Source organism: Rhipicephalus sanguineus, chromosome 3, assembly GCF_013339695.2.
Source record: "Rhipicephalus sanguineus isolate Rsan-2018 chromosome 3, BIME_Rsan_1.4, whole genome shotgun sequence".
NCBI lineage: Eukaryota > Metazoa > Arthropoda > Arachnida > Ixodida > Ixodidae > Rhipicephalus > Rhipicephalus sanguineus.
In genome coordinates this window covers 134,853,172-134,868,315 of record NC_051178.1, presented here as the reverse complement: position 1 = coordinate 134,868,315, position 15,144 = coordinate 134,853,172, and the positions used below count along the sequence as shown (strand labels likewise).

General features: G+C 44.4%; 2 protein-coding genes across 19 annotated transcripts in view; both read left to right on the top strand.

Annotated features, from left to right (window-relative positions):
* LOC119387204 (partitioning defective 3 homolog) overlaps positions 1-15,144 on the top strand; it is a 179,741-nt gene that overhangs the window by 92,844 nt on the left and 71,753 nt on the right. For 7 of the 11 annotated variants that reach the window (XM_037654520.2, XM_049413404.1, XM_049413407.1 and 4 more), the window contains 2 exons: positions 2,506-2,570; positions 3,364-3,886. In XM_037654520.2, the coding sequence (XP_037510448.1) occupies positions 2,506-2,570; positions 3,364-3,886 (588 nt within the window). Of the gene's footprint in view, positions 1-1,317; positions 1,387-2,505; positions 2,571-3,363; positions 4,069-15,144 lie in introns of all 11 variants that reach the window. The other 4 variants (XM_049413405.1, XM_049413408.1, XM_049413411.1 and 1 more) reach the window with 2 other exon arrangements.
* Positions 6,264-15,144, top strand: part of LOC119387198 (pyridoxal phosphate phosphatase PHOSPHO2) — a 107,897-nt gene continuing 99,016 nt past the window's right edge. For 2 of the 8 annotated variants that reach the window (XR_007415395.1, XM_049413420.1), the window contains exons 1-2: positions 7,488-7,957; positions 10,068-10,207. Coding sequence is in view for 7 of the 8 variants with exons in the window: in XM_049413420.1 (XP_049269377.1) it covers positions 7,862-7,957; positions 10,068-10,207 (236 nt within the window). In the remaining variant the exon portion in view is untranslated. Of the gene's footprint in view, positions 6,467-7,487; positions 7,958-10,067; positions 10,208-15,144 lie in introns of those variants that run through there. The other 6 variants (XM_049413421.1, XM_049413419.1, XM_049413418.1 and 3 more) reach the window with 6 other exon arrangements.

The window sequence follows — 15,144 nt, the reverse complement described above, 5'->3', positions numbered from 1 at the left end:
GCCATTCATGACATGAAAAGGTATGCGAGATAGATGAAGATTGTTGTTGTCGGACAGAAAGACGCCCCAAATATGCCCTTTCATTTTACTCTGTAGAAAGCATTCCAGATCCACACGTAGTGTGTTTAGGTGACACACACTGCTATGTGTTGCCCAAGCTTTCTATTTTCTCCTCTGGTGGGTCACCCACTGTGGTGGTTTAGTGGTTATAGTGCTCGACTGCTGACCTGACGGTCAAGGGATCGAATCCTGACTGTGGCAACCGCGTTTCGATAGGCGAAATACTAGGGGCCCGCTTGCTTAGATTTGGGTGCACGTTAAAGAACCCCAGGTGGTCGAAATTTCCGGGGCCCTCCACTACAGTGTCCCTCATAATCATATCATGGTTTCGGGACGAAAAACCCCAACAATTATTATTAATTATTATTATCCTCTCGTGGATCCCATTTCTTACGTTCGATGAATGTCTTATAACAGCACTAGTTATACTGCTGTGAGCATCAGTAATTTAAGCGAGACCTTTACTACCTCACATTTTGTCAGCTTACAAAGTCAACAAGTGTGAACTGAATGTGACATGCTCATTCTCTTGTTCTTTAATTGAGCTCGGAAGCAGAACTAGGTGTCTGCACCACAGACAATTCAAGCACTAATGATATTTTTAATGCGTATCGTGCATATGTTGCACAAGACGTGTATGTGCATGTGAACAATGTTTCAAGTTGTGGTAAGGTGTTCTTTGTGTTGTACTCCATGTTACATTGATGGTGGTGTCTTGTTTTCTCATCTTAATGATGAACAAAAGGGTCTAAAATTACTGACCCTGCTTCGATGCTGTGAATTTCCTTATTTTACTATATGTAACTCAAGAGCACTAAAGCTGTACCGAAAGAAGTGTCATGAAGGACAATTGAGAAAAACAAGGCATAAAGAATGTAGATTTGATAATGAAACAGAAAAAAGAGTTAAAGAATAAGTAAGTTGTCAAACTAAGAAAAAATATCCTTGTTTGTTAGTTTTGTAGTGGAAAACAGGGCAGCTTCACTCACTAGAATCCCAAGAAAGTGAATGAAGACTGGATTTAAGGGCACATAGCACTTAGGGTCACTGTTCTATAGATATGGTGCAAATTGTAACCCTTTGGTGATCAACACAAGAATGAATGTTGGATTTCACATATGCTGGTTGAAAAGTTAGCTCTTGCAACTCTTTAGCTGTTTCATTCAACCGGCACTGTAGAGTTCACTATAAGCCGAGGACTCCTAGTGCAGCAACTCAGCAGTTTTTCTGCGTCGCTCGGTCTTTTCATTTGCGCAGGTTTGCAGTCCTCAGAGAAACACATCATTTGGTCGATCTTTTAGTCTGAGAACTTCGCGTGGTCTTCAGGTATCATCACTGCATTCGCTGTCGCCATCACTACCACCATCATCACACAACTGCAATGCACTCGCTGTTTTCACTCTGCATGATCCACGTGCAAGCACCTTATGACTGCATTACGCTTGCTTGCAGTGAAAGGCTTTATAAGTGCATGCTTCCTGTGTTGTGCATGCTGCAAACTATGAAGTCATGATGAATGTTTGTGGAGAATGCTGAAAGGGGCACTGAAACACTGTTTTAATATAAGGAATGGTTTCCAGCCTGTGACACTGCTGCTGCGAGTATGCAGTAAGGAGGCTACGACCTCGCATATAGATTAGAGAAGATGTTGGCAGTGGTGCTACAGCAGGTGTGATGACTTGTAGATATCAGCGATAGGGCAATGAAAGAAGGGGAATTTTATTTTTTTTAGGGGCTCGTTTATATGTCGGGCACAACCCAATAAATTGAACAGACAGTTAGGTCAGGGAAAGCATACAGGACGTTGATTGTTGTCTTTAACTGTAGTCTACTAATTGTGACGTAAATTGAAATGAATTGCTTTGGGCCAAAAAGAATTGCTTTAGAGCAAAAGCTTCTGTAAACACATGCACCCATTTAGGGTTTGTAAAACAGAAGAGTGGAACTTATTAACACATCCGTTCCATTCTGTCATTGTTACTTTGTTGCCTGCAGGCACCTCTGTGAAGTACCAAAGAGTCAGTAAGTATACTAAAGGAACTGATAAATTGAGGGACAGTGTGTAATGAAAAAGAATACTTCACTCATTATGTGTCCATATTTATAGATTAGGTCCCATTGCAAAATTTCTTTTAGAGCGCATTCCTTGAAGGGCATGGCGTCCATTCCAATGTGTTGCATAGGCTTCAAGAAAAGTGTTTCAGGGCTCCTTTAAACATGCCAGGCAGCCAAATGGCTTTGCCTTGCGCACTGTTTCTTTCCTGCTTTCTTATTATTTTATCTTACTTTTTTTCGTGCTGTACCAGCAATTTATGCTTCTGCTTTCTTTGCGGTGGCACTGCATTTTTCTCATGTGTTGCGAATGTTACTCTCTTATATCTCACTGCAAAAAAATCAAGCCTCCTCTTTTGACCACCTTTGGTATTTTTCTTTCCCCTTCTGCAGAGACGAGAGAGTGATGTTGTCCACTCAAGGTCACAAAGTTTCGACATATTTAAGGAAATGGAACGGTAAGGCTTCCCTCTTTTTTAATCTATATTTAGAACCAAAGCTGTGAAGCTAGTGAATTGTTCAAGTTAGCAGTGACTAGTATTGTAACAGGTACAGTTGGTAGATGTTTTTTACTGTTGGCCCTGTTACTTCAGCACTCGTAATATGCCGCAAAGTGGACTTCCATTATCAGTTTCCCTTTATACGAGTCTCTGGACTGGATGTGGGCTGTTCATGTGGTCTTTGTGAGGCACAGCATCTTATGCGACCCAGTGAAGCAAACATACAGCGCGTTCAAGCACAGAATCAGAAATACCCGGTGGTTACTTCGCTTAAATTTCTGAGCAGCAAGCTATAAATTTAGTGCATTCCCACATTTGTTGGCCACATACCTTATACGATGTACAGTAATTTTGCAAGCACAGTAATATTGTGAGTTTTATGACTTACTGACTAAGACGAGGACAAGGAAGGCCGATGCACCCACAGCACTGTGTGCGTCGCCACATTGTCGCCATGTGTCTGCACACACAGCGCTGTCACCCTTTTTTGTCCCCGTTTTCTATTACGCTGTGTTCCTTCCGATGTTTCACCAACACGCCTAAGCTTCTACACTAAGTCGCTTTATTTCTAGTACAGCGGGCCATTTTTCATATTACTGGCTGAGTAGCACACAACCACCTTGCAGAGTAGCACCAGCAGCAGACTACAGCCTTATCATGCTAGTGTTCCCTTCAATAATAGTGTGTTGTGTGGTTGGCAGTCTGTTGCATTATTTACAAATTTTCACTGCACTGCTATTTTCTGACACAGGCCAGGAAGCCGTGTTGGACTTGTAGACCCAACCCAGTACAGCCACTACGTCAACTTCAACGAGATTCAGCTACACCTTCGGCAGTTCCAGCAGAAGCAGCAACAGCAGCAGCAGCAGCAGCAGCAGCAACAGCAGGTCTCTTCACAGTCTCGTGATCCCACGTGCAGCAGTTCATCACAGCCAGTGCCTCCACCACCGATGTCCAATCGGTCTCGTTCAGAACGCCCGTCATCGAACTACTTTGAATATGAGACCGTCCAGGGCACTCCTTCAAAACCTCAAAAGGAGAGGAACGGCATGGGACCCACGGAGTCGAGTTCACTCCCACGACACGCACACGTGGCCGGGCATCGTATGGTGTATGCAAAGACGGTACCAACGCAACAGACAATGCTACCCCCCCACAGTTCTCTGGGTAGTGGCAATGGTGGTGTGATGATCAAGACTGTTCCGCGCGCTGCTCCGCGGGCGCATCTCCAAACGGTGGCCGGCTACAGGAATTCGCCAAACCACTTGTCACAGGTCTACGGCATCACGTCGCGTCATGACATTGGACAACAGATGCCTGGCTCCAAAGTGTGAATGTTCCAGTGCTGCGTTCGGCCCTGTTGCGTCTTCATTATTATTATTTTTAATTGTCGTGCTGTATGAACACTAAGACACACGAGTGTATAGCACTGGCATTGATTTCCACCAGTACCTCAGTGATGTTCGTTTCGTGCAGAAAGCAGTGTGCGATATGGTTGGCTGGACCAGAAGAGTCATCCGTCCGAGCTCGGCACCACTGCGGCTTGCCCTATTGCCATGCCCGAGCTAACTTCTCTCTCTCTATTTTCTATTTCAAATACGCGTGCGTCGCTATTCATGTTGCTAGCTGCACCGAGTTAGACATTAAAGAAAAAGCGTGCCATTTTTATGCGAGGTAGTGACAACAGGAGGCAAAACTGAATAGGAGCACCACTACCTCTGCTATGCGTCCAGTGCTGTGTACTGTGTAGTGCCGACACAAGTGCAGCTGATCGTATTTTTAGAATGCAATTTTGTATTGTTGTGAAAGCTACATAGTGTGTTGTAAGGAAATTGTTGCGTTTACACCCAATGGAAGACACCCTTTTTTTCTTTACTAACAAACAGGAACAAAAGAATGTGCAGGTGCCTTGCTGACTCTGTGTTTGTAAGAATGTTTTCATCTGCATAATTCTAAGGTGTTTGATGAAATCGTGTAACTCATGGCCTTACATTTGCTGTGATGGGAGGAAAGTTATGTTGAGTTCTCATACATTGCTGGTGTTCAGCTGATTTGTTCAGCTTGTTTCATGTATTTACCATTCATTAATCTTCCCATCAAGAAAAACTGTGCGCATTGTAAGTGCTGGCCTTCTCCTCACATGAAATGTTGCTTTCTTTTTTTGTCCTTTGTATATATGTGTTTCTCTGTCTCTCCTTTTTTTTTATGATAATTTTTTTTATTGTTATTGAATGTGGCAGTGTGGCCTACGACAGCGTAATCACGCCTTAGCACATATCTCTGCACCCTTTATACAAGGCTGCGCAGCAGGACCGTTCATTCCTGTTCTTTCTTGTATCTTGTAAAATTTTTCTATGACAGTTTATATATATAAATGAGAAAACATCTTTTTAGGACAAGCCTTTGTAAGTCTGATTCTACACTCATTTTCCATTTGAACGTACAGAATAAAGAGGAATGTACAGTTGACCTTTTCTAATCACTCTCCACTGCTTGCTACCCTGCCACGCAGAGTGGTCAACCACGAGAGTTTGACGGATCTTTCCTTATCATAGATACAACTTGGTGACAGTGCCTGCCTTGCTCGTATGCAGAAATTGATATGGCATTAGGACATGCCAGGACAAAATCGGAATTTCTTCTGTGAATAACTCTTTTTCTCAAGCTGTCATCAACACGCACAAAGTTTTCTTAAGTGCAATGCAGTGTGTTTGTTTGCATTATACACATCTGGTTTTCATGTAGATGTTTGGACATAGTATAGAACTAGTATAGCAGCGATCACATGTATATTTTTGCTTTCTTTTGATAAGGTAAATACACATTGATCTTGCAATGAGATAATGTGAGAGACTTAGCAGGTGATACCCTGTGGTGTCGCTATAGCTTTACAAATTTCCCTTTAATTTCAATGAACACATGTAGGAGATGATTACTCCAGGACTGCATTTTGATACCAGCCACAAACTCTACCACTGTACAACTGCATTGTATTTGCAATCGCAGACTGTCACCCATAGAGGTGTGCTTGAATCACAGGAGATTGAGATAACGAAAGAAAAAACTTAGTGGGAGCGTGCATGTATTCCGAAGGCACAGGTGCCCGCCACGCTTCCCGTGGTTGTTGCTGGGAGGCGAAGTTAGCGTTTTCACATACGTGCGTTTCTCTGATCCGAGCGCGTTCTTAGGTGCACGATCGAGACAGAAAGCAAACAAAGACGGCAAAATGATCCGAGACGTGCATGCAGGCGTGTCGTGCAATCAACAAGGAGGAGAACAGCGTGCGGCTAGCTTCCGCTGGATCTCGTCTCGCTTGTCAGCCGAGAGCGCGAACACGATCGTTATTTGTTCTCGCACGCACGTTCGAACAGCTGCAGCGAGACCTGCTGGCGCGCTGTGAGTACATACATACATACCGCACGCGCATACGTCAGAGCCGAGCGAGCGGTGGCGATTTGTCGAGGCGCGCGCGAGTGCCTAGGCGCCAGTCGGTCTCGCTGAGCAGCCGCAAATAGCGTATAAACAACTATCGTAGCGCGCGCCTCCGCTATGAGCAAGTGTAACCTTGAGCTGTGTATTCCGCATTGTGTCAACAACGAGCCGCGTAGACCAACAAGTTGACGCTGAAGTTTCGACGCAGTTTTATCGGATCGCGTCCCGGGTAGGTGAATGCCGGGTTCGGCAACAATCGGAATAGCTATAGTCTCCCCATGAACTACGTAGCCCAGCTCTGACGCTCAGCCTGCAGCCCTGCGGAGTCGACGTTCTTTCTTTTTTCAAAGTATGAATCATATATAGTCGGTCGACGGATAATGGAGCAAACAACCAAGAACGTGTTCACGCGGAGACTTTCGGTGAGTACTACGGAATGTCGATCCCCATGAACGGTGAACGCAACTGTTTCCTTCTTTTGTGTCCGAGGAAAACAGTTGGATAGTCCGCAGCTTTTTTGCTCTAGTTTTTGCTGCGCACCTGAAAGCGGGCGCTCACCTTGAAACGCGTAGGTCCACGCTCTACCGGTGTACGCCACAGTTTCCGTTTCTTGTTGGTTCAGCGCTGGAGCCTCTTTAATCCATAATTAAGTTATCGAATTAATAGTCGCGTGATCCCCGTTTTGTCTACAGCATGTGCGAATAATCGTTAGCAGACGACAAGTTAAAAGAGAGAGAGAGAGAGAGGACGTTCTAGATTTTGAGGAACTCTCCTTAGGAAACTGACTTTTTAGTTCTAATTAAGAAGCTTCACATTTATTTCTTTGCATAAAATGCAAAAATATTCTTTAATTCTTCTAGATTTTTCTTTTAATAATGTAGATGGCGCGAGGTGCGTTGCAGCAGACGGCATGCATACAGAAACCGAGTTTAAGTAACAAATTACAATTATTGTGTACGTGGGCCTCTGTTTTTGATATATGTAATTTATGGTTAATATATGTCGTTTGTATGGGTGCAAATTGACGGCGTGCGGCCGTCAAGCTTCGGTAGTAGATCGGCACGCCTCCGGCCGCATTTATCCTCCGAAGCCTATCGTTTCATTGAATTCACATGGCGCACGTCAGATAATTTACGCACCATTGTCGGTAGTTTGTGGAGTATTGATAATTTCAAGTTCAAGCACTACGCTCATAAAGCAATGAAGTTGGTACCAGTACCCTTGCACTGACATACTTGATGGCAAAAAAGAAAAAATAACATACTAGTATCTTTTCATGTTTTTGATCTGTCTTGCGTACGCTTTAACTGCATTTGTATCACTCCAATATTTGTACTACAGACAGCACCGCTTTTATTACTTTTGCCTGCTGTACTCACAGGCTGCGCCCTCTGCTGCGAACTCTGTCGCCCTGTTTGACAGGTTCGTCGCAAGGTTCGAAAGGCTAGGCCTGGCTGGACCGACAAATCGTTTTTCTCCTCCTCTTCGCCGTCGGATCAGCTGTTGTCAGGCGCTGTTCCGTTGTTTACAGCTCGGTGCAAAAGCTGACTTTGCCCAATGCACGCGCCACGGACCGATAGGCCAGCTCAGAAATTGGTTTTCTAATCTCCGTGGGAGATTGAAACTGTCTCCCCGGTCTCGCTTGCGCCTGTCGTGCGAGCGAGAAACCCTCTTGGACGGCGCTAAATTGGGGCGGTCCGCCTGTGGGGCACCGACGAGCCGTGCCATTGTCATCCCCGGGATTGCTGGCTCCAGAGAGCGGCTTCGCCGGTCGTAAACGGTAATCCCTCCGCGAACGTGCAGCACAAGCATTGGAGATGGAAGATGGAAGCCCGCGACGAACCGTGGGCTCCGACATATGCCTCGCACAGCGGCAAAGGAAATCTGAAGAAGCGCCGAAAACGGTTTCGTGTGTGCGTTCACTTTTCGCTCCTTTATTGTTAGCATTGAAGCTGCCTGCATGCGGGGTCGGGATTTGCAGCGGTAAATGATGAATGGGCTCACTGCGGCGCCAGCGTGCATGCAGCGCCGCATCGGAAATGTCAAACAGCCAACCGGTGCCGATAGTCGCCCGGTTCATTTGCCACTTGTCCGAATGCGATACGCCGCTGTCACGATACCGGCAGTAGCCGTGCACTTTGTCTGACGGAAGGTTTCCGCATGTTTATACTGCAAAAGATACGCTGGCCAACATTAGGGTTGTGGACGTGCCTGTGCGTTTTCACATAACAGTCGGGGCGTCCATTTCCCCGAAGTAGGGCGCCCTGCTTCCAGCTTGGCGGTCTTTCTTTAGCGTGATCGAGGTGTTTTAAGTGGTCCAGAACGGCGAAATTTTCGCGAAGTTGAATTCAAGACTGAAATTTTCGGATACTAATTGGCTTGATGCAATAGAATGCTGTTAACTACACTTCTTGACAGTACAACAAAATCTGAAAAGCTCTGCGAAGTGAAAAAGAAAGAACGGAGTATTCTAGTATTGCTATATTTTTTCGGCACAGAACAGCCTCGTTAAACTCGACATTGTTGTTGTCTTCTGCCGCAACCTTCAGTGCAACTGCCAGATTGAATATGGTATCTTGTAATCGTGTTTGCATTCTAACGTTGGCTGAAGTGTGATATGTGGGCCCAACTTTCCTTTTCCCATCGAAAAGATAAGTGACGAAAATGTAGATGGGCTGCATTTCTCTGTCATAGTATGCCTTGCATTGGGGAGTTTTGGGCTGTTTCTGCTGCAACATAGCTTAAAGTCAACAAAAAGCACAGGTCGGCACACCGACTCATCAAAAGATCAGCTGCACTTTTAACGCCACTCTCTATTAACCTGTTAAGTGTCCTGGGTAATGGCACTGTCCTGCTGCACATCAATCGTGTATGTCCGGGAGTTTGTGTTGTGTAATGTTTTGGCACTCCGGATCTAAACCTCTCTATAAGGGATCTTATGTAGCTATATTTAATCCGTAGCCTAGCTTACGCCACATCAACTTGCACCTCCTGTGCAGTCAATAGAGTATGTGGTATCGGTCAATAGAATCTGCATATGCTTGGGGTTTTTGCCAATGTACATGTGTGAAATGCAAGCCACTCTTGGGCATGCCCACTATTTTTCGAAAATGGTGTGCGTCGAAAATGCCTGTGTACCCAATCCTAAAACTCTCTAATGTATACAGCCTTGGTAAACAAATGTTTTGTGATGGTCTTTTATGGAATGCTTGTGACAGGAAAGACAATTTCAGCTTCAGACGATTGGTGTCGTAGTTACGAGACTGGTGTACTGTTTAATGAACATTTATCCTTTACTCGACTGGAGATGTCACTAAAGGACACAGTTTACTCCAGATCTCTCTGTACAAGTTCTGTGCACTGTGCAGACAATTGTATAGTTGAATGTAGGGGTGCTCAAGTGCTTTCAACTGAAACAGCCTGCTGGGCAGCTTTCCTTAATTGCTGGAATTCACGGTGTCAGTGCCTTGTGAGCTTCAAGACTGAAGCGATTGTGAACACCGAAAGCTCAGGCTTCTTTTTTCAGCAATAGGCATAGCGTCTAACAGCGGCACTTGAAGCTACGCATAAAAGCTTGCTGCATAAATTGTAAAAGCTGCTGGTTTGTGCTGTTTCAATTAATTTAGTGGTGCTCACTTGTCTACGTGGATTAAAGCTAGGTAAGAAACGTCCCTTAAGAACTTGTCGCTCATAACAGCATGGAGGAGAGGTATGCATTTTGTAGTACCTAGGCCTTAATTGTCTGAAAATATGATGAAAAGTCCTAGACTAATGTTGAATGAATGAGAACATTTGCCCATAGTGTGTTTGTCTTTGTGTAGCTATTCTTTAATTACATAAAAGCAAATCTAGACATCTAGACTATGTTTTGTGCAGAGAGTTTCAGAATGGGGCACCCAGGCTTTAGGCTCGTTGGGTTTACGTAAGCGTGCTGTTGAGATTTACCAAACTCGTGAGAATCTCACTTGTGGAGAAATGGGACCATGGTGAGCACTGCTGATAATGTGGTCATTGACTTTACAGGGCAAGGTGGTGAGGAAGCATCTCATAGTCTTCGACTTTGACCACACAATCATTGATGCCAACAGTGATGTGTACATCCAGAAGCTGGCGCCGAATGGAGAGCTACCTCCAGAAATCAAGGAACGCTACACCCCAAATGGGTAAAAACATTCAAACTGCTTTTTCAGAACATCTACACTGTCTTAGCTATGATTTTCCTCCGCGTTTTGTTTATGAGGCGTTTTTTTTTTTTTTCGAAATGAGTCAAATCCATCCAAAGAGAATTTGAGAAAACGGCAAAAATTTGCTATGCAAACTAAATACAACGCTGTCAAAGCTATTCTGTTACATGTTCTACATGTCGCCTAGGGGAAATTTCTGGCCACAATCAATTAAAAAATATGCAGCTGATTTCGCCATTATTAGCATGATAACGTTGGATTTGGCTCATATTGAATTGAGACATTGAATTCAATGCGGTATTCTTGAAAAAACTTTATTGAAATTCCAGCAGCGGCACATTCTTGCGTCGCCGACGTCGACATTGCTTTTGTTCACGATGTCGTCGACGTCTGGGGACAGATCTCTCGCCAATCTCTTCACTTCCATCAGAATCCATGATAATCCAGCTCCGAAGGGGTAAAAAAACTTGCAGAAACACACTTAAAACAGGCAGAGCAGTCAGGCTAGGTGGGAAATCACACAGAGGCTTCCATGTTTGCTGAATCACGTGATCGCTGAAGCGCTCTGCTATTGGCATACTGGATTTGACTCATTTCGATCCATACAGCGCATGGATCTGGCTCAAGTTCGTTTTGAAACGAGATCTGTGAGCACAAGTAGCTGTTGGTATTTGATCCATTTCGTTCTAATAACTCTTTTAGAGGAAGGTTGAGAGAATGTACTTGCCAATGGAGCAATATTTGAGCTAGTTTCGTTTTCTGGATTTAGCTCATTTCGAAAAAAAAATACGCCACATATATTGCAAGTTCTCAGTAAGTGGAAATTTCTTAAACGCAACTGCTGCTTAAATGGAACTGCGTCTAATATGATTGGTTTCGTTCTTGAATTGCGCACCCCTGTTCCTTTCTTAGTGTACAGAACTCCTGTTAAATGGAACGTATTTTCCTGGTCCTTTCAGTTTCCCTTTAATGAGAGTTTACTGTATTAAAAAAAAACTTTTCAGTTTAACCCTTTGTAGGTTTGCCTATATTTTCGGCATGGTCATATAAAAACCGGCTGTGGTATATTCATATAAGCTACAAGGAAATAGTATAAAACAAATTTCATCAAAATCAAGCCAGTAGCTTACTGAAAAAAAAGTGAGACATATATGTCCCACTGACTCATGAGAGAGTTTTCAAAAAGTGGGAGAACACTGTCCCACTGTCTCATGAAGGCACCATCTCGAGATTGTATCAAATAGTATTTGGGATGAAACGGCCGAAGCAAGTGGCACAGAATATCGCTTCTCAAGGTGTGCTGAGGAAAGTTGCGAGGATCTCACTCTAGCAGTAGAACTAACACCCTCTAGACTTTAAGGCCTGAAGGCTGCCACCGTGACGTCACGAAGCGGCGGCGGCGGTTGCTCGCCACACAGCGAAGGCTTGCGTAGGGACGTCTGCTGTGCGCTTGTCTTGGCCTTTTCTTTCGTCAGTGTTCCTGTTTGGTGCTTAGGAATTCCCTCCCCAGGAGTAAAGGAATTGCGTGCAAATATTTACGGTCAAATGAGCCCCACAAATTTTGACATATTTCTTTCTTTTGTGAATAAGTAAAAGACGTGTGTTTGCTCTGAGGAGTATCAAGCACTTAAACCGAGTTTTGCTGAGCTTATGCCCTGTATTTCACCTCGGTAGTAAACAGAAATAGATATATCAAATGTCCAGGAACTTCGCATAATTTTGTTCATCGGTTCTTGGTTATACATCCGGCTGGTAGCACAAACTTGCGACTGATTGATACATCGGCCACAAAAGAGCCCGAACACGTAGTCACACCTCGAAGAAAATTATCTTCGCGTAATGCATTCAGGGAAGTTCTAATAAAAAAAAAGATTCATAGGAACAAGCTACCCTTCGACCTTAAGTAAAACTGCAAGGGTAACTGTTCGTGCGAAAATACGTAGGCTCCATACATTTGCCTTCTCGAGTTGCGCTTGCCAGTGATAGGGAAACTTATGGGCAGGTAATAAATGAAACAGAGGAAATCTTACACCAGGTCGCAAGCGTGCTTTATAAGCGAGAACGGGAGGCTAATGGCATTTTGTCTGAACAACTTTATTTACAGCGGGGCCAAAGGCACTTCGAGAGCTATTTCTAGCTGAGCGTTTCCAGCTTTCCCTTCTTTGATTTCGATTCAGCTTCTAAAACCATTTCTTGCGGCTAAAGACTTGTATGAGAGGATTCGTGCTGCACTGCAACTCTTGCTTCAGAACCAGCTGTCAAGCATGTCCATCGTCGCAGGTATTAAAATATGACGACTCGTCGTTGGTTAGGAGCTCCACGGTGAGGTCTGTAACCACTTGGTGCTGTTTCGAGAACTTTAAAGCACTTCTTGTTTTGACGATTGCTCCAGGACTGCATGATTATATGCGACAGCATTTACGACAAACAGCGCTAAAAGCAGGATACTTCCACGCTCCATTGCTCTGACGAGGTCAGTGCTTCTCTGCAACACAAACTGAAATTTCTTTATTCACTGTCGTTGCTTCTCTACATTTCTCACTCGAGTTTCTTCAAGGCAGCGTAGACAGCATGCCCTGCCATATACACCAATACCGGGATAATGTCCGTCATGTTTTACAGCGTTTCCTCGGTGACAACTACGTTGCAGCAAGGCCGTGAACAGTTTGCTTCCCTCTGAAGGTCATGCCATTCCTCATCCTCGTCACTGGCGTTTCTAGAAGTGGCGACCGTCGTACTTCTAATCACGCTTGGAAGTATATGTAGAATATTCTGCAGGAAAACTCACCCTGAGGTTCTGTGAAGGAGTGAAGTTGTCACATGAAATCGCGCGCAGCCATTTTTAGCGCAGCTCCGCATCTTGGAAAATCGAAAAACGCACACCTTGCACTTCAAGTCGTAATTGCTACTGCACTGAAGGACACAGCACTTGTTCGGTTTGACGAATTCAATGCCCCACACACGCTTCAGCACGCACGACGTTCTCGCATTTTAGAAAAAAAACGGCACACTGCACTGACAGAACCGACGTACCACGTGTGGCAGCAAGAAACATACTGACGTACCGGTGTGCCGCCGCACTACTCGCCTTCCGTCATTAAATATAGCGCGCTTTTGAGTTGAAAGTTATCTCGCTGGGTGCTGATATTTCATTTAAAGATAACTCTCATAGGGTTATTGCAGGTTTCTTCTGCCGATTGTATTTGTTTATTCAGAAAAATGGCGCGACTTTCTTAATGACGACCTGTGACACGTGTTTCGACTTGTATCCATCCGCGTTTGAGTGGGCCACCGGGAACGGGGGAAACCGGATTCCCGCTGCCGTCGCTGCCTCCACTTGGTGACGTCAGCACTTCGAATGCGGAGAGCGCTTCGGCCTTAGAGTCTAGAGGGTGTTGGTAGAACACCACCTGCACCTGCGCCTCTTGTGAGTCATCATAGTGCTGTCATCTGTTCCTGTAAAGCTTACTTCACCGCATGCATCAACCATTTTTTTGTCCATTTGTTTGTCGTTGCTTTGGCTGTCGAAATTCTCGAGTATCGCTGTTGTCCCTGAATATGCGCCTACTTTCCAAGAGGAATGTGATGTCAAGAAAAATACTTCCACACACCAATATCCGCAATTACGCTGAGGAATGAGCGTGGCAATATTGCAGGGGATTGTTGCTATGCATTTATCGGCCGAGTTTTTCCTCAAATTTTTAGAAAAACACATGATGACTGGAAACTAAAATCACCCCTCTGAAAAACCAGAAAAAGAGGAATTTTTCCGGTATTTTGATTGGTAGGTTCTTTTTATGTGGAAGAAGAAAATTCAGAAGCTATGATGAAAAATTGATCGAAATTCAACAACACTGTGACACTATTTCCGCCCCTCGTAAGTGTGGTAAAAGATTTTTCCTTGAGAATATGACGACTTAGGTAAGATATGAGTGACTTATCGTTGTGCTAATTGCAACAGGTGATGTGGAAGAAAATCTTTCCTGCAAACGGAAAAGTGGGACATAAGTGTACCGCTGGCACACAAAGTGTTAAAGTGGTCCTGAAACTTTGCAATTATTGTTGCATGCGTAGCTTGTTGTACCCTGCAGGCTGCACTGCTACTTATTGGTGGCAACAGAAGGCTCTAACTAAATCATATGAAACACAAAAGGAAGCGGTGATGAAAAACATGAGAAATTCGGGCCCTGCACAACCTTAGTGGAAGCCAACAGATAACAAAGCCAAGGAAAGTATAGGGGGTGTTAATAGTACTGTATTGTAGTAATTATGATATAAAGGTGAAGGAAGTAAAGTGGATGAAAAAAAAAAGGCAACTCGCCGTTTGCGGGGAGCGAACCTGCAACCTTCGGATAATGCGGCCGATGCTCTACCAATTGAGCTTCGGTGGCAATCGTCCTCTTGTTGACTTCATTGGGTATTTATGTGCATGCATACCTGGAAGTGTTAGCACTGCTCGTAGCCATGACGGTGAGTGTGGAACATTTTTTTTTTAATGCAAAGGTAACGGGTTCGGTCCCTCCTGGTGGCAAGTTGTCTTTTCGTCCACTTTACTTTCTTCACATTTATATCGTAATTACTACAATACAGTTAAAACTGTACAATTAACGTCCCCTATACCTTCCCTGGCTTCATTATCTGCTGGTTTTCAGTAAGGTTGTATCTTTCGTTCGGGCCCTGCACAAGGGCAAGGGCATTCCAGGCCACATGTTCTCGGACCGCTGCTATAAAAGGGAACGTGCCCTGCAGAAAGCAATAGAAGAGTGGCAAAATTTGTTACCTTAACATGTATTAATACAGTCGGGTCAGTCACTCTTGTCCGGTATCGCTTTAAGTCAGTGATCAGAAACTGTATTCTGCTTTCAGAATTGGCTAGTTGGCTTGCAGAGGTGGCCACTCAAAGTGGTCAAAGTGGT